Source organism: Sipha flava, unplaced genomic scaffold (genome assembly GCF_003268045.1).
Source record: "Sipha flava isolate LNK unplaced genomic scaffold, YSA_version1 321_pilon_pilon, whole genome shotgun sequence".
Lineage (NCBI taxonomy): Eukaryota > Metazoa > Arthropoda > Insecta > Hemiptera > Aphididae > Sipha > Sipha flava.
In genome coordinates, this window is record NW_020273004.1 from 224,171 (window position 1) to 249,623 (window position 25,453).

Sequence of the window (25,453 nt, forward strand, 5' to 3'; positions counted from 1 at the left end):
ACATTTGATTGGCCAGCCATTGGAAGATTGACTATCAATTTGAATAATCAAGAATAAAAAAAGAAGCTTGATTTAACATAGTGAGATGGGACTTACATTTTGTAAATATAAGGACATAGGATTTAGGGTATAGGAAATATATTTTCATTCTTTTAACACTATAGTCAAAACCATTTTTTTTAATTTTTAATTTTTCTTTTAAAAAACGTAAGATCAAAATAAGTTTTTACATGGTAAATATTGTTAACACGTTCATGAGCCTTGTCTATTAGAATGATATCTTACGCCGTGCCAGTGGTTCTTTGTCTCAAATGTACCTGAATTGCCTATATAAGGCGCCGTACTGTAATATTATACTAGAGTATTAACAAATGTTGTGATCCGTACAGTGTGATCTATTGCTTCATGCGCGAAGACAACTAGAGGTAAGGAGAAGTTACAACTATAAAATGTGTGGTTTATTCAAAAGTAATAAATAAACTCCAATAGGATTATAAAATTTCAGTTTGGTAAAATAATGTACTTATTATTTAATTTTTGGTAGGTGGCTTAGCCCCAGATAAATATAATTTATAGAGACGAACTATGATAAATGCATACCAAGCGAAAATTAAGAAAAGATTTTCGAGAAGTGATTCTCAGATAAAACGTACAACCAAAAACAAAAGAGTCGTCTAACCTGATTGAAATTTTCGTATAATGATAAGGTGCTAATAAGATAATAATAGTATAATAGTAGAATAGGTAATAAAGTAATAGTAAAATTTAGTATATGTTGTAAATCAAGCATAATAACCCCATCGGTTTCAGTATTGTACAGAATTGTGAGTAGACACAATAATGTATATGGGAAATAAATATTTATAATTTAAATTATCTAAATATTTCGTGCATTATAGACAGTGCCCAGTCAATTCTTACAGTGGCTAATTTCTCCTCTTGAATCGTAAAATATGTAAGCATGATAAATATTCGGAACTTCATTTAGAACTGCTTAAATTGTCTAGGGGCAAATATGATAATTTGGTCATCTAATAAAACATTAAAAGATACATCTATCTCTACCACAAGAACGTCATAGACTCGTGGCTGTTTTATTACATACCAAATAATAATTCGTCATAGCCCTTGCACCTATGACAAATTCCGAAGATTTGATTTGACACTACGAATGGCGACGTTTGTATTCACAACAACATTCACATTCAACGTTTCTCAAATACGAGTGCAACAAATCATCTTTTCGCGATTGGTCACTCGATCTTAACGAGTAGTAGATAATCAGGTAAGACAATAAAATGAATATGATGACGATTATCGTAAATATGAATCGTCGGTGTGAAAGGAAAATTAAATTTTCTTCATACACATATTCCCCCTTGTCATCGTCGAGAACACTAAAATGATAAGCACAATGGAATTAATATTTACATCATAGTGAAATAATTTATCTATACCTGTTCAAACACAATAAATATATATATAATATACTAACTTAACTTGTTCAATATCATTAGAGAGAAACGGTTCTTCAGACGGATCCTGTGAACCGTCCGAAGGATCACACTTCTCCGTGGAGCAAGTATTACTCATTGTAATACTATTATTGTAGACTTTCGCCTGACTATATCTCGTACTGTAACGTGGCGTGATTTTATCGTTCGTACGTCTGACCTTCGATATGTCGCGAGAAAAACTTCTTTTGCTAGTGACTTCAAGACGGACGATGCCTATTTTTGTGGCTGGGAGCTGCGACGAAGACGACTCGGAAATTTTACTCATCGTAACGGAAGTCTTCGAGATTGGAAATGATGCTTCGGAAACGCCAACTATGTACCGCGTAGAAGATGTTTTTGAGTTCAGAAGTTGCGATAATAACGTCTTAGGAACGCCACTCATCGTGGTACTCGTTACAATTATTTTCAAGGGCTGTAGTTTCGACGACGACATGAGAACACCATTTGTGGTACGCGTAGCAAACATATTTGAGATCAGCTTTGGTGACGATAAGAGGACGTCATTCGTGACAGTTGAAATGTTCGAAAGTAGTTGTTCCGATGACGACTTTGGAATATCACTTGTGGTGCGCGTAGCTGCCATTTTCGAGTCTAAGAGTTGCGACGACTTATTATCACTCGGTAAAGTTGTTTTTGAGACCAGGAGCTGAGGCGTCAAAGATGACTTGGGAACACTACTCGGGGCATTTGTAACAAATTTTTTCGAGGTCGGAGGTCGTACGGATGTCGTCCCGGAGACTCCACTCGAAGCACTCGTAACACCGTTCTTCGACGCTGGGAATCGTGACGATGACTTGAAGACGCTACCTTTGACACTCGTTACAGATGTCTTGGAGGTCAGGAGCTGCGGCAACGAAGATATCTCGGGAATACCGTCACTCGAGGCACGCGTTACCGCAGTGTTTAAGATTAGGAGTCGTGACGAAGGTGACGACTTAGGAATGCCACTTGTGACATGAATAGTAACCGCCGTCATTGGAACCGGCAGTGATGAAAACAGCGGCCGTGATTCGAACACGTCGTGGATCGCATATCTCACTGCACCCGTGTTTGACGTTGCGAACGATGACGCGAACGACGGTCCGGATGACAGAGAATGGCTAAAGGTGCTGAATCCGGCGTGGCCGTGCCGCGTATTATCAGAGTCGACGTGCGACGATCGACGAGAACGTGCACGACTCCGACGGGTGGCCAGACTCGCGTTTTCGTTGACGATGGCACTGCCGTGCTGGCCAATCGCGGTCAATATTGCTCCGGGCGACCGCGGTCCGTCACCGGTCGTACCGGCCGTTTGGCCGGCGATCGGATCGTTCCGGTTAGTCTTTGCTATCGTTCCAGTGGACCATGATGCTACGTAGCGGGTACTCGGGGCCATCATTACGGGTCGGCCTTCATACGCGCACATGAGCACGGCCAAAACGAGTACCGCAAGCGGCTCGTTACGTGCCATCTGGAGTGGCATTCAATGGCCAATGGAATGGGATATTTGAAATGCAGCGTAGGAGGATCACACGTTGAATTGTTATCACAGCGAACCGTTCATGAGTTATTGAATAACACACTGAAGCTGTTACTTTTACCATTCAGTAACCATAGAAACCGAAACCTGTGTAAAAAATGATACGTATTCTACGTACGTTGCGTCAGCCCGGTTCATTTATAATTTTGGCAAACAAATTGATCCAATATTTAGCATGTAATTAGCATGAATTTGCACTCTCATCACCCGAATTTGCACGACATTTTTTATGGGCTAAAAAACCGATTTTCTACTTCGACCGTTGCGCCAGCCCGGCCCCAGATTTATATTTTTGCTAACATTTCTTGATTTATCATCATCTTGGTGTCATTAATGTTACACTCTCATTATTCTTTACCATAAGCAAAAATATTTTAAGAATTTTGAAACTTTGTTTGAAATGTTATTCGTGGTTTTTATAATTATCTGTTCGTTTTTTTGAAAATCGTAAAATAAGAAATAATAAAAAACTATTTACAATAGCATTAACAATACCAATTAGTTCGGCTACTTGTGAAAATTGTTTTAGTGCAATGAAAAAAATAAAAACTTGGCTAAGGACATCGTTTGTTCAAGATAGCTTCAGCGATCTTTCAATTCTATGTATCGAAAAATATAAAATGCGATAATATTTTGAATATCTTTGCTGATACAAATAGATATTTGTCATAAAATAAAATATTAATTATTTTTCAATATATGTTATTAATTGTTTTTTTATACAATTTAAGCACATCTATATTTTTAATAGTAATGTTTTACTTGTGCATGGGAAAGAGGTGTGGGGGCGAAGCCCCTGTGGGTAATTTACATTGAATTATTTAGCCCCCCCCCCAAAATTCAACCAAATGTCCACCTATGGTTACGTATTACCGAAATATGTAACCGAACCGTGTGTGGTACAAGAGGTTGAAATAACATTGTGATCCCTCATTCGCGATGTGCAATAAAATTCGCAACAGGCACGTGTGAGCAGGCCACGTGAGTTCTTGTACTGCAATTGTTGCAGTTGACTGGTCATGGCGTCCAGTGTCGGATTATATGGTCATAATATAAGTGGGGGAGTGGGGCTCTTATTTTTGGTGAAGCTCTCTCATCCAAAATGGAAGGGTTACATTATTATAATAATAAAATTTACCTACTCATGTCTCTTAAAATAAATAAACACGATCAAAATTTATACGGTTCAAATATATGCATCTGAAATATGTACGGACCAAATAAGAATCGTCAAGATTTCTAAATTGAGTTATATCTACAGTTTTAAATGTTATTGTTTCGTGAATGTTCCCAAAAGTCAATAACTCAACAATAATGAACAATAAAGTACGTAATTGAAAAAAAAAATTATTTTTATAATTCAATGCAATATAAACTTATGAACACATATTTTGTAGTTATTTGAAATTCATTTATTTATTACATTTTAAAGATCTGCATAGGTTAAAATGGTTAAATTAATTCTGACTTTCTTATGATTTTTTTGCAAAAATCAAAAAAAAATCACCAACAAAACTTAATTTGCCTGAGACGTAATAAATTTCATAAAGACGCTTCAAGATCTATATACTTTCTAACATTTTCACTCATCACACACGTTGAAAAATACTCTTAAAAATTTAATTTTAACCATAAATGTTATTACTATAAATGTTGCAAAGAAACATCATGGTAAATTAATGGGTAAAAAAGGAGTGGTCCGAAAAGGTATTTCGATACGTACCGGAGTACGTATATATATATCAAGCATTATTAATAAATTATAAATAAATAAATAGATCATAAATGTTACAAAAATAAGTATAATTTTGTACACATATTAAACTTATATATATATATAATGAAATCTATATATGATAGAAACAAATATTTTTTTTCTTAATTTCCATTGTTCCTCTCCATAAAATTTTCGACGAACGCCCATAAATAATACCTTGTGCTTTTTAGAATGTGTGATAGCGTCAATATATACACCACTACAATCACCACTAACGTGTTTTTTATTTTCTACGTTAGTTAAATCTTAATTACATATTGTAATTATGTTATCGTTTCATCCTATATTTTTGGAGGTTCAAAGCAGAGATAGTAATCGAAACGAAAAGAGCCGGTTATGGAATCGAAACCTTTTAAATAGTAAGAACCATCACCTTTGTATTGATAAATAAATAATAAAATCTAATAGGAATTTTTAAACTATAAAGGTTCCTTTAGGTTTCAAAATAAAATAATTTTATTTAGCATCATTTATTAGTTATTACTATTTTGTTTATAATAAGGAATCTATTATCATAATATTTGTACCTAAAACTATAAAAAATTTACAATTTGAATAGATACTTATTTAAAATTATAATATTTTTGAAGTATTTTTTACATGTATATTTAGCACAAAATAGTATTATTTGGAAATGTCTTTCCTAGAATATTCCATAATTGGAATCAATATTATATTATCTTCAAAATAAAATGATGATATAAAATAAAATAAACACATTGCCCACTAATGTATTATTCTAGCAAACGATGTGTAAGAGAAACGTTCCATCAATCGAAAATAATATCTTAGTAACAGTAATTTTCAATTTTATAATAGTATCACTGTGTTTCATTATTTCATAGGGCTTACGTTAATTAGTTTACTATTATAATATTATAATTATAATGCACTTTAACAGGTGGACGCAGTGGCATCTAACCTTATGTCCATGTGTTGCGGCTACAACACATCTTTTGGGTGTGTCGTATACGCCATGCAAATGATTGACGTATACTCGCATAACAGATATATTTCGGTTATTAAGCCTCAGAATATATATTAAGACCGTCAAACAAGTAAATATTGATGATACCTTTGGTTAAAACTTATTTAGAAAATTGAGACCTTGAAAAAAAATATTTGTTATGATTTAATACATTATTGCCCAACCCGCAAACGTATTCAATGTGGGCTTTTTTTTTAATTTATTAATTTTATTTTCGAACATTTTCAAATAGAAATGTCACGATATAAGCTGCACACTTAAAAGAACATACTAATCAAATTAATATGTAACTACAGCGTGTATCTCAATCTATAATCTTTTCAGTAGTCAATAAAATAATTTAAAATAAATTCAATATGTACTTATATGTATATTGTATACCTACTAAGTGTAATAAAATAACATTATTAGATGAATACTGATATTATTTGTATCTACTTTTATATTTTGTTACTCTCTCTAAAATAATGATAATTATGTACCAAAGTGGCCCACCGAGGAAAAAAAGTTGGACATAACTGATATGATATATTGCAATATGTAAGAAATAAATATAAGATAATATTCTAGTAATCGTAGGTTGATTTAACAGACGCTGTGTCTAGTTATAGATAGATACTTATACCCAGGCGCTCGTGTAGATAACAATTAATACGTGTATGTTATCAGCTAACCAATCTGTTTTCCGACATGGTGCTTCTTAAATAATTTTTTAAGCGATTAAGTGCAGAAAACGTTTTCTTGGAAGAGATAACTGGTAACGTGGCGAATAATTGTAAAAGTATTTTAATGTTAGGTTGAAGATTGGTGCAATGAGAGAGTGAATCACCAGCAGAATTCGGTTTTAGAATAGTATTTTGACTCTATTGTTGCCTCCGTATGAACAGCTTAGCTCTGATTGTAGATGAGGTATCATCATGGAGATCTTGGGCATATATTTTAACAGCTTTTATAATATTTTCATCGTCATACATATTTAAATTGGCCGGAATAAGTCCTTCAAATGACATAACATCAATAATCCTTTGATTAAAACGAGCATCCATTGTTTATATTAAATAGTCAAGAAAAGAAATAAAAGTAGAACATTTAAAATATATTTCTGGATTTTCAGATATAAAGTTTTCTTTCTGAGTTTGCCTTTTACATACTCGTGGCATTTTTATTATTTAACACTTTTTCTCATGTTGACAACGTTATTAAATATTTGATAGTGACTCGCCACAATCTTGTATGATAACCATCAAAAATATAGTGATAATCATGATAGAAACTAGAAGTATTAGTAATCTGTAATATCTACGCCAAAAACAAACACCTGTTATTCGTTAATCGTCAAAATTTAGTTAATACCAAAAGTTTAAAATGCTTAAATAAAAATAGTAGTATACTAGTTTAGTACATAGATACACTATACATAAAAACACGGCCCATGAGGGGAGGCTATAGCTCCCTTAGCCCCCCACCCCCACCCCGCCTTGGCTACGCCACTGTATGGTATGTATGGTATTCGCATAAGTATCCTCTCCGTACCCGACACTTGAGTACTCGATACACTAACACATTATTTAATTATTTAACGGTAGTTATAAAACTGGAATGATAGATAACAGTATCTAATTTTATACGAAAAGTTTTCGTTTTCTATTTCTTAATTTGTTTTCATATGTAAAATAAAAAAACCACAACATATTTAATAAAAACATAACAATTATGGCAAGTGTTAAATAATATTATTGTTAAATAATACAACAAAATAATTATTATTGTTTTATTTTAATTTTTTTTTCATACTGTTTTTTTTTTCTGTGACTAATAAAACCAAATATAAGAATTGAACAAATATGATCTTATCTACAGATAACATATTTTAAAATATGAAAAATAGGTATAATATTCTTTAAACCTCAAAATATGCTTAAATGTATAAAATTCAATTTTTTTTTTTTACGATCTCAGACCGACAAATTAAAAGTAATTAAGAATTTTAAATTAATTTTTTTAAACATTTTAGACTATATAGTGCAATTTATTTTTACTGACCAGTCATAATACGTTGTAAGATCGTTTTTTTTTTCGAGAAAAATTAATTTGTTTTTAGTTTTTACACCCTATACAACTTTTATAAATAAATGTGTGTAAAAGAAAAAAATTATAGAGGTCTGGGCCTCATAGGCTACCTAAAAAAGTTTTGTAGATCTTAGACTTTGGTAAAGGAACGCTCCTTAATTTTTGGTAATTATAGTCCTTTCCTATATTTACTATGTGTATTTTATATTGTCTACATATCTAAACAAATACAATATTTTTATGTAATTAGATAATTGACTTTATGTATTATTATAATATATTAAAGCAACATAATGTTAAAGTGAATAAATAAGTTTTATTTTTATATTTTTTTAAATAAATAAAATGATAACAAATATATTGTCTTCTAAGGTTACATAGATATATAATGGAAAATATAATTTTTTTTTTGAATAATTATCACAATTATGTAGAATAATAAGAAAATATGATGAACGTGTTGATGTTGTGGTCAATCGATCAAGATAGAATCATGGTCTAAAAAAAAAGTTACAATTACAATGTTAAATATTATATTACATTGGTATATTAAAAATTTTAACAAGCTAGATAACAATATATCAATATATCAATATTTATTTTTAAATTGTAAAAATGGAATAGTGTAAGTACAAATCACATATTATCATACCTATATTTACGTATACGTTTCATATGACCGTCACATTATTGTCTTGGTCTGTTACCACCTCTTGGAGGATTGTTCGTTCCTGCTGATGGTCTGCTATTATTTGCAAAAGACGACACGGTACGGTTCGCGAAACGTATGCGGACGTCCTGTGCGATCATGTTTGGCGTCAAAAATTGTTGGAGGGTTACCACGCCGTTGCGAGGTACCCGGTCGAACGGATAGCCCATAGACCTAGAATCCGGATATCGAGCGTTGCGCAGACCGCAATAACTGGAAGCGTCGTCACATGTTTGATCGGCCCCTTGTGCGTTCTCCACCTAAATTTTAAGAGTTACGAATCGTTATAATATTAACATTAGCTTGGTGTCAACAAGTCCCTTAATAGATTTTTGAAACACTCCAGGGAATCGTTGTTGGTGAAATATAGCACGTAAAGTAATTGTTGGAAATATATCCAGTGCAGATTTATGAACGTTAAAATAAATTTTTCAAGAAAATAATAATATATCGAATCAGTAAATATGAGTCTGAATAAGTCATTATCATATGGACACCAAATGGATATTAAATTCCAATATGTACCTGATCGATCGTGCCGTCAGACACCATGACAAACAATTGACATTGCAGTCCCTCTGCAGATCCTTTGGGTATTAACAAGTTTTGAGGCCATCCACAACCACAGAAATTAAATGCTTCCGCTTCAGCTGTATTGTCAGCAGGACGGTTATTATCTAAGTTACGATAAGTTGCTTCATGTGGTATGGTTACTGATGACTCCAAAGATGAACGAGTTATTTCATTTCTTCCTCTCTTTACTATACAATGAATTATATTTAATAATTGCGTTTAATTTATAGAGACTTATACCATAAATTAAACTATTTTTAAATTAAATTAAATATAATTTGTAACATGTTTTACAAGTTTCCAAGAAAAAAAACAGTTATTTTTAACTTTCTCAATAAAATATTATTTAATTGTATAATAATATTCTTACTACCTATTTTTTGCTGCAAAACTTACGTGATACACTAAATTTATCAAGTTCGACAAATAGTTTCCTCTGATCTCTGTATAATATTGGGGAACCACGTTCATCCAATTTGGGAGCAATAAAAATTCTAACTTTTCCAGTTCGTTGGTTTCCATTATTTTCAACCTAAATTAAAAATATTTTTCAGTTTAAATCATGAAAAAAAAGTGTGTTATGAAATTTGTACTGCAATTTATTTTATTTAGTTGTCTATCTATAATATTTTTAATAAAACCTGTTGTTATCTGTACTGTAATTGTGTATTACATTTAATTTTTAATTATCAAACAAAATAAAATGTTCCAAAATTAAAATTAAATTATATGAGCTTACAACAATTTTATAGTTGAATGGAGCATGTTGTAAATGAGTGAATCGAGCCAATATCGGTCCACGAGGCAAAAAGTCTAAGCCTCTAGATAATTCAACGTCACTTTTTTGCCAGAACGTCGCAAACTCGTTACGCGGTATTCCGGTAGCCGTTACTTCAACACTTTGTACTCTCACATTTTCGAATGTCAACTAAATTTTAACACGAATTTGATCGTTAAAGCAACAAATATTTTGAAAATTTACCGGGGTTTTACATTTTGAACAGTGTAGCTAGGTATTGTAGATTTAAATTCTTGGAATATGTCGTCAATATACGCATGCCAGCGGTAAAATATGGGATCACGCATTGCAGTTGCCGAGTCACCCATAACACCAAAGTTTTCCTATTTACATTACGTTCAAAATATTTAGTTGATCGATCAATAAAATACGAATTAATTAACTGTTAAAAAAAATAAATATTTTTACCAAATATCTATTATCGGGATCATGGATATAGGAAATGGCAAGGTGGCCATTGTTATGAAGAGTGCCGTACAAATTTGGATTTGGACTCAGTGTACTAGCCTCTATAATATTACCCAATATGTCAATTCCTCCTTGTTCGGTTAATCGAACTTGTCTACCGTTAGTCTGTTGAAAAATAAACAATTTTTAAATTTATTTTGACACTTAAAATAACAGCAAAAAACTTTATTTTTGTTATTTATTAACGACGGCCTAGTGTTTAGGTTTGGTCAAAAAATAACGCACCACATACATCAAAGTTTTTTTAAAAAAAAGATAAAAAATAGACACATTACATCTACAATAAATCCAGAATGTATAGCATCGAATATACGGTCTCTCCATCGTTCTAGGTCTTCTATATCAAATGCTACTTGATCTGCAGCTCTGTTTATATTCTGTTAAACAAAAAAACAGTTGAATTAATGCTACTTAGAATGCAGTAAAAACACAATTGATAACAAATTAAAATATTACACTTAGTCTCGAGTTGGCTGGTCTAGACGGCCACACGGTATTGGCCATAATATTATCCAATTTCGGAAAGTAACCTTCTGTCAATGGATCATTCCAATGAGTCAAGCGTTCTACTCTATTCATACCATTGCTCAACCGTTCCATATTATATCTGAATAAAAATTATATAAAATATTATTGGGCTCGTACATCATAATAATGTTCCAGACAGAATTCTTAACCCTCAAAAAAAATACGTCATTATATCATTGTCTTTCTGAATTTACCTGGCTATGATCTGTTGATGCATGTAATAGAAAAGTTCACCACGCCTATCTTTGTTAACAACGCTTTGTGGTCCCTCAAACGGGTACACCAAATGCCAGTGCCAGTGGTGAAGATTTAGGCCAATGTCTTCGCGGAAATAGCTGAGTTTATGCTCTGGGTCTAGGTCAGTGGCGGTAAAATCTCGCGGTATTTCAATTGCAATCTATATAGTGTGTACAGCAAAGGTTACATTACAAATATCCTTATTCACAGTAGGGCTCATGACATAAACAAAAAATTGGCGTGGACTGAAAATCTACTTGATTTTATACACTTTTTTATTATACTTAATCAATTGGTACTATGTCAATAAAATGAAGTGTATTACAATATATATATAGTACTATAATACAATGTCTTGGAAATATGTGTTTTCTCTGTCTTACAAACGTGCAAATCTACGATAAGTAGAACTAATTTTTGTGTAGCTTTTATGTTAGAATACATCGGTTTTTTATATTTTAATTTTATGTAAGTTATGAGTATATAAAATATTACAATCTAAAAAAAACTTGTCACCCGCTTAATAATTAAAATATCATAAATAATCGTTGTATAAACACAGATAATGTGTTTTTCTCATTAAATTTAATAATAGATCAGTTTTTCTAACATAAAATATTGTAATATAAGAATGGTTTTACTGAAAACAAATTTTCTATGTCGCAAGTTTGTTTGACGGAGACATTACATATATATGGATAATGGGTAGCATCCATAATAATCCAGATTCAATAAAACAAAATAATTTCTCGAGGATTTGTCCGTAACGATTATAAATTTATTTATAAATTGTAATTATTATTACAAGTTTTTCGCATAAAACTATGCTTCTTTAAAAATATTATTCAGCTTCGAAAAAATTCGGTAGCCACCACTATTTACCCTCAACCTTATGCGAGATAATACATACTCTGGAACCAACTGGAACTACTTCCGCTTCCTCTCTGGCTCGAGAAAAAACACCGGACTCCATGTATAAACTTGGAAACATTTCAATATGTGAAGGTAATCGTAAATTACGAGTTTCGGGTCTATGTAGCATAACTACAGAAAGGGCGTAAATAAACATGTACGAGTTGACTCGATCGCGGCAATACACCGCTAATGACATGAGATCGTCAAGCGATTTTGTTGCTATAAAACGTAAGAATTACAAATATTATTTACTTAATTTATTATACATTTCAGGAACTTCTAACATCTAAAATGTAATGAACTTCCATTTGTTGAATGAATATAGATTTATAAATAAATAGTTTGCACACAAAAATAAATAATAATAAATTAATAAAAAAATAAATAATAATAGTATAATAACAATAGTAATAATAGCTATTAACTAGCGTAAAGCATTATCATATTTGTAATGTATGACCAGTTAGAATTAAAAATTCGTCATCAGGTACATACAAGATACTAATTAAATATTCTTATATTATTAGTATATTAAATCAATCAAATTGCGATCTAAAGATTCACTTATAGAGTGTTATTAGAGCGATTTTATTGAATTTATAATCTGATAATGAGTTTTTAATTCGAAATCGGTCGTACATTACAAATATAATAATACTCCGGACTAAGCATTTATTAACTAATTTATTTATTTTAGTATAAAAACTGTTTGTTTTAATATTAATTTACGAGTATTAACAATTCAATAATTTTTGTTTTATTTTATTACTTTATTATGAACGAATATTTTACTAAAAATAAGCGTATAGTTACCCAATAAAACTTCTATGAGCCTTGAAGCCATTTTAGTATGGCTCTGATTAAAAAGCGAAAACGATGCATTTCTGGGAAGTGATAATGGCAATGATAGGTCTGGGATATTATTCAACTTCTTGACAGGGATGGTTTTATCACCGGGAAAACGATTTTGAATGTCGGATTGCAGTGGTTTGTATCGGTCAATCTAAATTAACAATTAAAAACACATAATAATATTTTCATAAAGACTGTAAATAAACTCAAAACGACTCTACATTTGAGTCAAATACGTAAGTAAAATGAAAAAATCAAAACTCACCAAATAATCAGATGGTACTTCGAAAGAAACATTATCATCGCCTTTTGAGACAAATAAAGGTTCGGTAGGTCGATCAAACAAATATAAAATATCATTTTTATTCGCCATAGTTTTTTCTGAAGAGTACCTAAAAAGTAAGTCTTGAGATAATATTTACTTATTAAAAATTGAATATTATTATATGATCAAATTTTTTTTAATTTTAATATCTTATACTAATATTAAATTATTTGTTTTTAATTGTAGTGTATTTATTAATTATTTGTTCGTTTGAATATGTTTCAGAAGTGAATTGTTATTTTACTTTGTCAACTTTAAATAAGTTAATTAGTTTAATATAATTTGAAATTTTTAAAAATGTTAATGTATTTATAGTATTAGGTATAACATAAAAATAGTTGATTCGATATTAAGTTATATATAATTACCAACGCGTCTATTAATATTGGAGAGAGAATTGTCAACTTTAAAAAGCAACTGCAGTAGTATCTCAACTGATGGTAGTCTCTTATATAATGCTCTTTTATGTCAATTTAAAAACACTAAAATTAAGATTTGATACATTTGCGGTTAGTATTAATTTCCCACAGTAATTCACAAGGAAAAGGCGTTATCGTATTTTTATTCCTAACCGTAAAGATTAGATAAAGCTAGATTTTTTTTTTTTTTGAATATGATGGTTTGAATGTTTTACTCGTGAGAATTTCCGAGTTATAACAGGATGTTCTGGTTTGGTAAAATTATCGTAGAATAATAAACTAAATAGAAGCATTTGTACAACAAAAATAAATATTTTACAATTATTTAAAAAAAATATCTGTTTTAAGTTTATTGTTTTTTGTTACGGTGAATCCTTACTAAGTATAAACTATTTAAATGTAACTTACATGCACTTGGCTTGGAATTTAATATATATCAGTGCTTCCCAAACTTTTTCGACCCACGGTGCCCTTTTTGATCTAAGGTTTTTCATGGCACCATTCCCTATAAGTCATAGCATGATTTATCATAAGGAAAATTTATTTTTAGATCAGATAGTATTTCATGAAGGCCCCTGTGCATACATCGCGGCATACAGTTTGGGAACCGCTGATATATACAATTAATTAAGAAAGAAGATGTCTATTCCATTTTTGTATAAGCCCGAAACGAAGAGACGACGATTTTCATGAAGTAAAGGAATATGTAATCCTTTTATTAGTGGGTTTTCGTGATTTTCTTATCTAGAAAAAAAAGTGACTATAGAAAACTGCCGCTTCTTCGATTATTTAGATTGTAAGGTCTTTGTGAAGGGTCAAATTAGAAACATAGTGAAGAACGCTTATAATCTCTCAAAGTGTAACACATATTTTGGAATATTTGTATACAGTTTAAATTCGATTTTTTTGCCGATCACCATAGTTAAATCCCACACGTTCATATTGGCTTTATGAGGGTTTTATATATTAGTAATTTAGTAAATAGAACATGTTCACTTTACCAAATTAATTTTTTGAAATTAATATTTTTAAAGAGCGGGAATATACATAAAGACTTAATCATAATTTTTAATATAATTTGGCCTAGTTAGTCATCTATCGAAATTTAGACCTAAATATTTAAGAGTCGAGAGAGAGGATATGTGTATTATCAATGGTAATATTAGGGCAAAGTCCGTATCCTAATGAGAAGCTTGTATAGACAGATTTATTGTGATTTAATTGAATTTGCCATTGTGCTTACCATTTAGAAAATGAATATAAATAAAATTGTACATTTTCAGACACAGTTAATGGATCTTTGTGCATTGGTCATATGACTTTGTCATTTATATAGTCAGCTATAAGATTATATTGAATAGTGGGTTGCTCAAACACATAAATATTAAACAATATACTCGAGTAGCTTTTTTAATGTGCAACGTCGGTACTAATGCACCGTACTTGGGTACAATACACACACGGTTTCAGAGTGCGGAAAAAATGTTGTATGGGTGCATAAAGAGAGCCAACGTGTAAAATCTTACTGTTATACAGTACCTATTCAGTGACGTATCCTGGATTCATTTAACGGGGATGATTTAAAATGTAATAGACTTATGGTAAGTGAGGGACTCTGTCCCCCCTCCGTATTATATTAATAAATACCATGTATTTATATAAATTATTATTCCTATTATGGTAGTATACATAAAATCTACAAGTTGTATACAATGTTTATTCAAATTATACTTTAAGTTTACAATTTGTCGAAATACCATAAAATACGGCCGATGAGGGGTGTGTTAACATCCATATCATCCCCCTAAATACCCCACTGGCAGTATCTATACGGTTCTCACCGTTTCTCATTTTTGCGAATGCAAATGGTAGTTTTCCATTCATACAAAGTGTAGGTATTTTACAATGTTTACACATAAACTTATTCTTTTGCGATAGTAAAATAAAATAATTCTATTAAAAAAAACTATTTAGATTTCATTTAAATCTTTACGTGGTGTTTTTAACTTTCAGTTAGGCGGAGAAAGTATTAATTAGTTGCCAAAAATCGAATATCTCGATATTATTCTTGACCGGAGACTCACATAGCAAGCAAACTACACCAAGGTTATCTAAGACCGAAGATGTTATACCGTCTTTTAAATCGACATACCAAATTGGAAATGTTTCTTATTACTTTACAAACAGCTGCTACGTCCTCTCATACTTTATCCATAATCAGTTCGGAGAACTGCCTCAAATACCCATATCAATAAAATACAAATGAAATTAATTAACTTAATATAAAATTTTAAGAATTCTATCAAACGCCCCATAGTTAAACAGAAACGCGGCACTTCATATTAATTTTCAAATTCCCACAATTAAAATTTATATAAAAATATTATAGATAAAATTTAAAACACAATTGTCCAAATAAAAATGAGCACAATTTGATCGCTTATTTGATTTTCTCCAACGTTGTCAACTGAAACGAGGTCGTCCACAGGATAACTGGGGCTTTCAACTTAAATCTATGATTTTTTATTTCATTTTATACTTAAATAATTGTTAACTTACACTACGTTACAATTAGATTCTTATTATTATTTTTTTTTTATATATAAATAGCTGAAAATATTATAAACGTCAAACTACATTATTATTATTACTAAATTTAAATGACATGGTCAGTAAAACATATATTAAAAAATAAATAAAAATACTTTCAGTTATAATCTATTTGATATAGTTATAATAAACTAAAAAACATAAATACCTAGTTATACTATAAAATATTTGAATTAGAATAATTTACCTATGTCCAGAAGATTTAAGAAAATAATTATTATACATGAATTATGTTGTATAATACCTAGTTACCTATTTAATTTTTGAAAAAATAACTTGCTTTTTTATATGATTGATCTAACACATAGGCGTGCGCACGGGGTATGCAGGGTATGCCACTGCATACCATTTTTTATGACTAATATTATGTTAAAAAACAATGGTTCCCGTACATTTAACATAACAATGTATTAATAATATTGTAACTGTGAACCATAGTGTTAGTATAACTATATAAATATCATTATATCGATAGTATGTTCATAGGCGTGCGCACGGGGTATGCAGGGTATGCCGCTGCATAGTCTGCGGCTTCATGTGAGGGGCCCATATTTATTATTAAGTTAAAAACTTTAAATTTAATTACCGCCACAGGAAATTTAAATCAATTAAAGCTTGATAGTAATGATATTTCAATGTTGAAGGAAAAATTTAATTTGAATACTACATTTGAGTCTGAAATTAAGCTCATTACAAATATGTCTGATAGAACTTCTATTAGAGGGTTATCAACTAAAACAATTGTAGTATGGCTGAATTGGTTATCAGAAAACGACCGGAAAACAATATTTTCAAACTTCAATAAAGCTTTAACACAATTTTCAACAATACCTGTGACAAGCTGCTCGTGTGAGAGGGATTTTTCTAAATTGTCTATTGTAAAGTCTAAACTTAAAAACACTATGTTACAAGAACGTCTTGATTCACTGATGTTAATATTTATCGAGCAAAAGATGGCATCAGAAATCAATATTGAAGATGTAATAGATGAATTCAAAGCATGTGTGCCAATAAAAAGAAGACTTGAACTTTAGATTTTAAGTACTCTCCATAAAATAACAACAATATAAACATGTTAAAATTATTCAAAAGCATTCAATATAGTACATACTTGATCTTAAATAAATAATAAATTTTTTTTTAATAAATATAAATCAAATTTCAAACTACTTATTTCTACAGTGCATTGTTTAATATTCTACTGTAAAATTATGTGTGATTTTAGATTCTAAGGGAAGTAAAGAAGCTACGTAGTATATATGCAAAAACTTAGATTGTGACTTGAATCTTATATGCGTTAAAAAAAATGCAAATAAATTAAGGGAAGATTAGAAAATTTATTTATGAGGGGCCCTATATTTCTTATTGCATAATCTGCGAATAAAGTCTGCGCACGCCTATGATCTAACATAAAGCTATAATTAACTTTTCCATAACTAGTATGAATTAAATTATGTTTGGTTTTATGATTAATTTTTATATTATGTAACTGATCGAATAAAATTTGTATTTAATAATTTACATATTCATAATATTAAAAGTAAATATTATATTTATTTCGTCTTAAAACATACATTTTTTTGTGAGATGTTTGTTATTTTTAAATTAACTGTGTTTAAATTTAGACTATTAAAAATGAATAAGGTAATAATTGTGCATTTTCATTTTTTTGATATTATACTGGGCGTAATGAACTAAAGATTATAAAAGTGTAAAAAATTTCAAGAACATTAGTTAATGAAAAAGATCAGTTTCGGTAGAGTTGAAATAACTATAGTTTGATAATATTTAATGACTTTATTTGTGTATTAAGTATATATTGACAACCTTAGGTTATATATCCTTAGATTAGGTTCATAATTAATAAATAAATAATAAAGTAAATACATGAAATAAATAAATTTTCAAATTAAATTTGTAGATAGTATAACTATTAAGTTTTATAGCCAAAAAACAATATTTTACGAAAATCTTAATTTCCAATTCATAAACATAGGTATATAGCTATACGGAGTCCCATAATATAATTGTATTATATTTATTATCTTGTTTTATTGTTATATACATTAAAATATATATTATTTTATACCATGTACTTTGAAGACTATAATATTGTAATTTAGATATATATAATAAAGTGGTTTTTTAATTTTTCAACAGTGGTTAACCACAAGTCTAACATCAATGGATAATATTCAAACTTTACTATAGATTATTCAAGGCATTCAAAGTGACGACAAATTTTTTATTATTAATAAGTTTTTAACTTAACATTTTAATATTAAGTACAAATAATATAATTTAGGTAGTTTTAATTAAAAAATCATATTTTAATGATAAGTTGAGGCATCCACAAATTTTCAAAAAACATAAAATTATACCATCTTGTCATAACTCGTTCTAAAAAAAAAAAATAGTTCAGAATCCTGAGGTGTAACTTCATTGCAAATATTTAAAAATAATTAAGGTACCTAATAAAGTACTATAATGCAGCCACTAGTACTCAGATAAACATTGTTACATGGAAGTATGTATACTATAGACATTATTATATTGGAATTATATCTCTTATAAATTATATGATAAATAAAAATTTGTTTTGGAATTTGAATATTTGATTTCTAATTTGATTAGAATATTGGAAAAAAAACTTCTTCAGCATAAAAAAAGGAACATATTTTCATGTTCAAATTTCCTTATTATAATAAGTTAAATAATTTATTGTATTAAGGAATACTACAGTCCAAAACAATGTCCTATTTATTTACACTTCAATAAATAAATTATACTTAAACTTTGAAAATTGTATCTAACATAATTATTATTTAGTGTATTCTGGTGTTTTCTTTTCATATTCTTGGATACTTGTATGTTGCACGGGTATGCCTTTTAATATTTGAGAATTTGATTCTGTTATCTAAAAGAAAAAAAATTAATTTGTAATTTAGCAATTAGTAATTACTATTTTTTATGAATTTAATTTAATTTATATTATTAACGAACTACTAAACTATTTTTAAATTATTTTAAGTATTTCTCCATCAGTAAGCTTAGTATCACCACTTTTGAACAATTTCTAGATTATTACACAATCCATATTAATAAATTTAAATTCCTCAATATATATTATAACTTATGACATAGTTATGAATTTAAAATTTTATAATTATATCAAATAGAAAAATACTAACCTTTACTTTAATATAATGACCCGGTTCAATGTCTTTATTTAATGATGATCCCTTAAGAGATAATTTAGTATTTGGAATAATCACTTTTATATTGCCATCTGTTCGTCCATAAAGATCAGATGAACTTCTCCGACTTTTCTAAAATGTTTAGCATAAAAGAGCATGAAAATAATTATTTTTAAGTTATAAAATTAAAATTTAGTAAGATAATATAGTATATGAATACAAGTTATATATATTTATAAATGTTTATGTAGCTGTTACTTAAAAGGGAAATAAAACAAATTGTAATTAAAACACTCAAATATAGGAATGATTAATTATTTATATTTTTAAGAGACTAACAATACTTAAATAATAAATCAGAAACTAAAATATTAATATTATATATACACTTCAATAATCAAAATATAAAAATATTAACTAATAATTAAATTTTTCAAATTATTCATCATTAAAATTTTGAGTGAAGTATTGGTATATAATTTATATAAGATGTATTGATTTTACCATGATAAAGAAAATATATTTGGATTACTCCAATCATCACAATCATGGGAAGTCTCTGATAGGAAATTGTGTCTAATTGATACTCTAGGTGAGGAAGGGTAATACTTTTTGGTATTTCAGTTTTTTAAATAATAGAGAAAAACAGATAAGTATTGAAATCGACATCGCCTGGTATTTTTTCATGCATTATTTCATGAGACTATATAGAATAGTATTTTGTAGACATTTCATAATTTTTGAAATATTTTTTTAATTAAATATTATTTCAATTAAAAATTAAATCTACTTTCTTAAAAAATTTAGTTCAACTATTAAATCAATCATATTTAGAAATATTAACTAATTCATTTGAACTATTTCATATCAGCATGGTTTTTTTTCGAGACTAATGGTATATTGATTTCAAGTTTATAAGACTAAAAGAGTATCATTAACTTGTTCCCATACCTCACCAGATCTAGGGGTTTCGTTTATTTTTTTATAAATATTTTTTCATACACTTTTTAAACCATAACATCGCAAAAATGTTAAACTATCAAAACAATTTTATAGTTAACCAACCTGATAAACATTTAATTCAAGTATTACAGTGGATTCCACCTAGTGCAGACACTGATTTATATGGGCATCCACATAATATGAGAAAAATAGTCTGGTACCAAATCGAATGTATACTAAAGTTAAAAAAAAAAAAGCACATAATATGGGCACTCAGTTCGGTTTATGTAGACAATATTTATTTTATTATAGCATTAGAATATATATTACTAATTAATACAATAAGGTTTTGTTGTATTTATAAGATTTTGTTTATCAAAAGTATTAAAAATTACTAATTTAAATGGGATTTTGTAGTGAGTTTAATTTAATGTACAGGAGTGTTATAGAGTAATATAAGAATATTAAAATAAAGCGATAAATTTGTTGCTATCATTCCCTAACTCAACAACAATAATTTCAGTTTTACCATAAATTTCAAGGCAATAGTAAATATTTTCAACTATGTCTTGAAAAGATCTTTCCCACAAGAAAAAAATTGAGATTTTTGACAAAATGTAGTATTTTTTTCCGAGCACTTAAATATATGAAATTTCTGAAAAATTATACTATTCATTATTATTTTGAATATTTATTTATCTATTAATTTAATTAAATATTTTTTACAATTTCATGATTTAAGTGTGCAAAATAAAAACTTTTAGGTATAAATGTTTTTGAGTTTAATTTATATGATCAGCAGCTTAATATGAGCAAATGGGTTTAGTCCCAACGTGTTAAGCAGAATCCACTGTATTTAAATTAAATCTATGAAAATCATAAGTAATTTTTTTCTAAATAGTTGTTAACTTAATCATTTATGTAATATTTATTGATATTATATAAACTAACTTACTCCTTCAATCAAAATTAGTTGCTCAGTACCAATATAATGCTTGTTTAATATTTCTGCATCTCTTCTAAATATATTAAACATTCTTTTAACTCTTTCTATTTTAACTTCATACGGAACATCATCTTTATAACGACGATGAGCTGTTGTTTTCTATAAATATGATTAAGATAAGTTAATCATAGGGGTTTATTCAATAAATTTTATTAACCATACTTCTCTCATGCTGTATGCAAATAAGAATGCATTATGGTACTTCACAGTTTCCATTAAACTAATAGTATCTTCAAATTCTATATCAGTTTCACCACAAAAACCTGCTATGAAATCACTAGAGTATGTTACACCAGGTATACGATTTCTTATATGTTGAGCTAAGTTTAAGTATGATTCACGTGTGTAACCTCTTCTCATTCTCTCTAAAACTTCTGAATTTCCACATTGAGCTGGTAAATGTACATTTTTACATACATTAGATTTTTCAGAAATAACATCTAACACCTAAAAAAAAAAAAAAATTATCAATAAAAGTATCTATTTATTTTAATGACCTTTAAGATAGAATGAATGTATTAACTTCATTTGGAAAATCTTTTGGATGTGGAGAAGTAAATCTAATTCGCATTTCTGGATCAACTTCGGATACTCTACTTAAGAGTTCAGCAAATTGAACACCACTTTTTTTTGGTTTGTAAACGGTTTTGAATCCTAATGCTAATGTATGATTCGATGGAATGAAATGTGAAGTAGAACTTAAATCACGATAACTGTTTACATTTTGACCTATCATTGAAAATTAACGAATTAAATAAAATTGCTAATCAAACTTTAACTAAATAATAAATACCCAATAAAGTTACTTCTTTAAAACCTTTATCTGATAAATATTTTATTTCATCCACTATAGATTCTACAGGCCTAGAGCGTTCACGACCCCTGGTAAATGGAACAATACAATAAGTGCACATATTATCACAACCCCTCATTATGGATCTAAAAATAAAAATATAAAATTCATTTCAATAACAGAAAAAAAAATGTGTTTAATTTTATTGTTAATGGCTATTGTTTTTTTCTCATGATTGTTTACAACATTCAAATTGTCAAAATTAAATACATAAGTATGCAAGTTTGGTCAAAAATATGTCTTATTTATTCTACATCAAGAATTTGATATAGACAACTAATGATGATACCAAAAAACCTTAGTACTTTAATCATGATATTATTGATACTTTATTTTAGATCATAGGCGTAACTTGGAAATTTATTAGGGGGGCAAAATATAATAACATATCTAACGAAAAGGGTGTCCAAGACTAAACGACTACATATTATTATATAAAATTATTCATTTTCTAACATTATGTTCGATAAGCGAATATTTAAAATTAAGATTTAAAAAAAAAAAAAATTATAGTAATAGCTATAACCAACTGTTTTGTACTTATTTTAAAACAAGGTATGTTAAATATCAGAGGGGGCACTGCCCCTCCTAATTTATTCTAGGGTCAATTGCTCCCCTGGCCCCCCAGTTTACACCTATGTTTTAGATTGTTGTTTCAGTAAAATGATGAAATTTATAAATATTTGCAAGCCAAACATAACAGCCAATAAATTTATTTATATTTGATGAAAATAATTATTGATCGCAATTGGTTTAATGAATTTTAACTTACACATAAGCAGTAATATTATCTTCATTCAATTTTACAGGTTTTATTTCAGCATAAGTTTCATCATATGATAATATAACATTAATAGCTTTTTGACCAATTTCAGTTTTTGCTAATAGTCTTGGTAAATCCCTATAACTGTCAGGACCAGCTACAAGATCTATAACTCCCCTAGAATTACTTACTAATTTCTCTTTTAGTCGTTCTGCCATACAACCTAAAATCAGAAAAGCATTAATTAAAATTTAATGGACATGAGTAATTGTAAATGAAATTAAAATAATTGTAATGTTTACCTAAAATTCCAACTTTTAATGGCTCCAATTTTCCCCTCCAACGTTTGACTGAACGTATTTGCTTAATACGTGTCCATACTTTATTTTCAGCACTATCGCGAATTGCACATGTAATGAGCAGAGCTACATCAGCATCATAAACACTGTTGGTTTTAGTATAACCTTTATCTTGTAAGATAGACCAAACAATTTCAGCATCATTAACATTCATTTGGCAACCATATACTTCAATGAAAACTTGAAACAAAAAAAATTTAAAGTTGACTAACAAAATTAATTTCAATCATATCATGTAATCTTTTATAAATAAAATACAAAAGAGAAATTTTATAAATACTATATAAAAAGAATATATTTGATTGCATGTTTTGTTGCGATTAAAGAATAAAGTATTTAAATCAGTAAATATATAGGTAAAACAATAGTTTTTCTAGTTTTGAAGATTTATTTGATGAAATTAATCAATAATTTACAATAATTAAACATTTGAAAACAGTCATATATACATATAAGTATATAAAATATAATATAAAGTGTAAGGACATTTAAACTTATTAACTAAACAGGAAGTAGGCCATTTAATATACATACTTTTCTTAGACAAAAATATACACAACACATTGAAGCTATTAATGTTATATCTATTTTTTAAAAAGAATAATATCATAAAGCAGATTCCATACAGGGTCTGTCAAGTGTAACAAAACCGTTATTATAAAAGATACTTAACGGTTTTTTATCTGATACTTATTTTTTTATAATATAAAAGATACTCATAAAAAAATAAGTATCAGATACCTATATGTTTACTAAAAAAATAGCTTTTAAACTCAATTTGAAAGACTTGGTATGTAGACATAAAACTTTTTAATCACCTTTTCTATTTTGTCCCAGATCAGTCATATCCACATACGGAATTTTATCATTATCATTTACAAGCTCAACTTTTTGTTCTTCAGGTAAACTGTTTGCAATGAAGTCTTTTAGACTGGGTCCATCAAATTTATTTTCATTTTTTTTTTCGTTTATTATTATACTACTACAGCGATTCCTTGAATTATATATTTTTCTGTGCAATAATAAAATATCTTTGTATTTTAATACATGTCTTCGATAACAGTTAATTAGATTTAATTGTTTAAACAGCATATTGGAACCACAAGAAAAAAATAACTGGTTAATATTTTTACAACCAATTAGAATTACGATTTTTAGTCGATTAAAGACAACGGTAACAGCATGATAAAATAAATAAATTTTTATGGGTTACAGTTGCATGTAAAGTAAGTTATCAAGTCATTATCATAAAATTATATTATCCATAGCACTGTGGCGTACCTCCACACGCTCCACCACAACATTGCCGTAAAGGTGGCGACATTGACGTTGCCCCCACACTCCGTCACTCGAGGACCTCCATTAGCCGCTCGACCTACTTGTCACCGGACCCGAAGCTCGTCGTCAACGACACCCTTTTATGCGCTATTTTCGCAAAGTTCGTCTCAAGACACCTTCTACCGACAACCGACCGCGCACCGACTCGACACCGTCGTACGCGACTATTGAACCGCCTAACTCGGACACACTCCTGTTGTACATTATATCTTTGTAAATAAAAACTGTTTATCATACGACAAAACCCCGTGTTCACGTTATTTAACTGGTGACCTCACTAAATACATTCTGTTGGCGGTGATAATACGACACCGCCACAGCACGAATTAAGATAATACTATTATCTTAGTCCGTGATAATGATAGAAGTTATATAGTATCCCGAGATTTTTAAAACGGGAAAAATACTAATATGTTATACTGTTATCAAATTTTGCACCCATTTAAAAATTATTTAACTTTAACTACAAAAATGGATAAAATTTAAAAACAATGGTAACATATAATTTTCTGAATCATCTAATCATGTATTTGTTTTTGGATTAAAACTTTAAAGCGTATGATTTATAGTACACTTTTGACTTGTATTATTTTAGTAACCAATGTTGTTTCTGCGCTGCGTCCGCTCCTACGAGGACGGCGGTTGTCGGCCGCGACTCGCGGGGTGTTGGGATAAGGTGACCCTTGTTT

The 25,453-nt window shown here is 29.2% G+C and overlaps 2 protein-coding genes across 5 annotated transcripts; both read right to left on the minus strand.

The window, feature by feature from the left end:
- Positions 1–8,229: 8,229 nt before the first annotated feature.
- Positions 8,230–13,746, minus strand: LOC112686643 (phenoloxidase 1-like). Of its 2 annotated transcripts, none has more exons than XM_025559023.1 (14): positions 13,646–13,746; positions 13,218–13,344; positions 12,914–13,103; positions 12,096–12,319; positions 11,143–11,345; positions 10,877–11,027; positions 10,696–10,797; positions 10,361–10,525; positions 10,147–10,275; positions 9,893–10,081; positions 9,550–9,685; positions 9,106–9,341; positions 8,524–8,840; positions 8,230–8,369 (listed from the first exon to the last, which is right to left on the minus strand). In XM_025559023.1, the coding sequence occupies exons 2-13, from the start codon at positions 13,323–13,325 to the stop codon at positions 8,559–8,561; spliced, it is 2,115 nt and encodes a 704-aa protein (XP_025414808.1). In that variant the 5' UTR covers positions 13,326–13,344; positions 13,646–13,746; the 3' UTR covers positions 8,230–8,369; positions 8,524–8,558. The 2 variants fall into 2 exon arrangements, with proteins under 2 accessions (XP_025414808.1, XP_025414809.1); XM_025559024.1 differs by having other exon boundaries at positions 13,650–13,710.
- Positions 13,747–19,047: 5,301 nt separating this feature from the next.
- LOC112686644 (CDK5RAP1-like protein) lies at positions 19,048–25,042 on the minus strand. Of its 3 annotated transcripts, XM_025559026.1 has the most exons (10): positions 24,708–25,042; positions 24,245–24,438; positions 23,370–23,606; positions 23,077–23,290; positions 22,245–22,390; positions 21,975–22,180; positions 21,614–21,898; positions 21,401–21,550; positions 19,498–19,635; positions 19,048–19,223 (listed from the first exon to the last, which is right to left on the minus strand). In XM_025559026.1, exons 1-10 carry the CDS (start codon positions 24,728–24,730, stop codon positions 19,128–19,130), a joined length of 1,689 nt encoding a protein of 562 aa, XP_025414811.1. In that variant the 5' UTR covers positions 24,731–25,042; the 3' UTR covers positions 19,048–19,127. The 3 variants fall into 3 exon arrangements, with proteins under 3 accessions (XP_025414811.1, XP_025414810.1, XP_025414812.1); XM_025559025.1 differs by lacking the exon at positions 24,708–25,042 and having other exon boundaries at positions 24,245–24,647; XM_025559027.1 differs by lacking the exons at positions 19,048–19,223; positions 19,498–19,635; positions 24,708–25,042 and adding an exon at positions 20,341–20,681 and having other exon boundaries at positions 24,245–24,652.
- Positions 25,043–25,453: the final 411 nt, after the last annotated feature.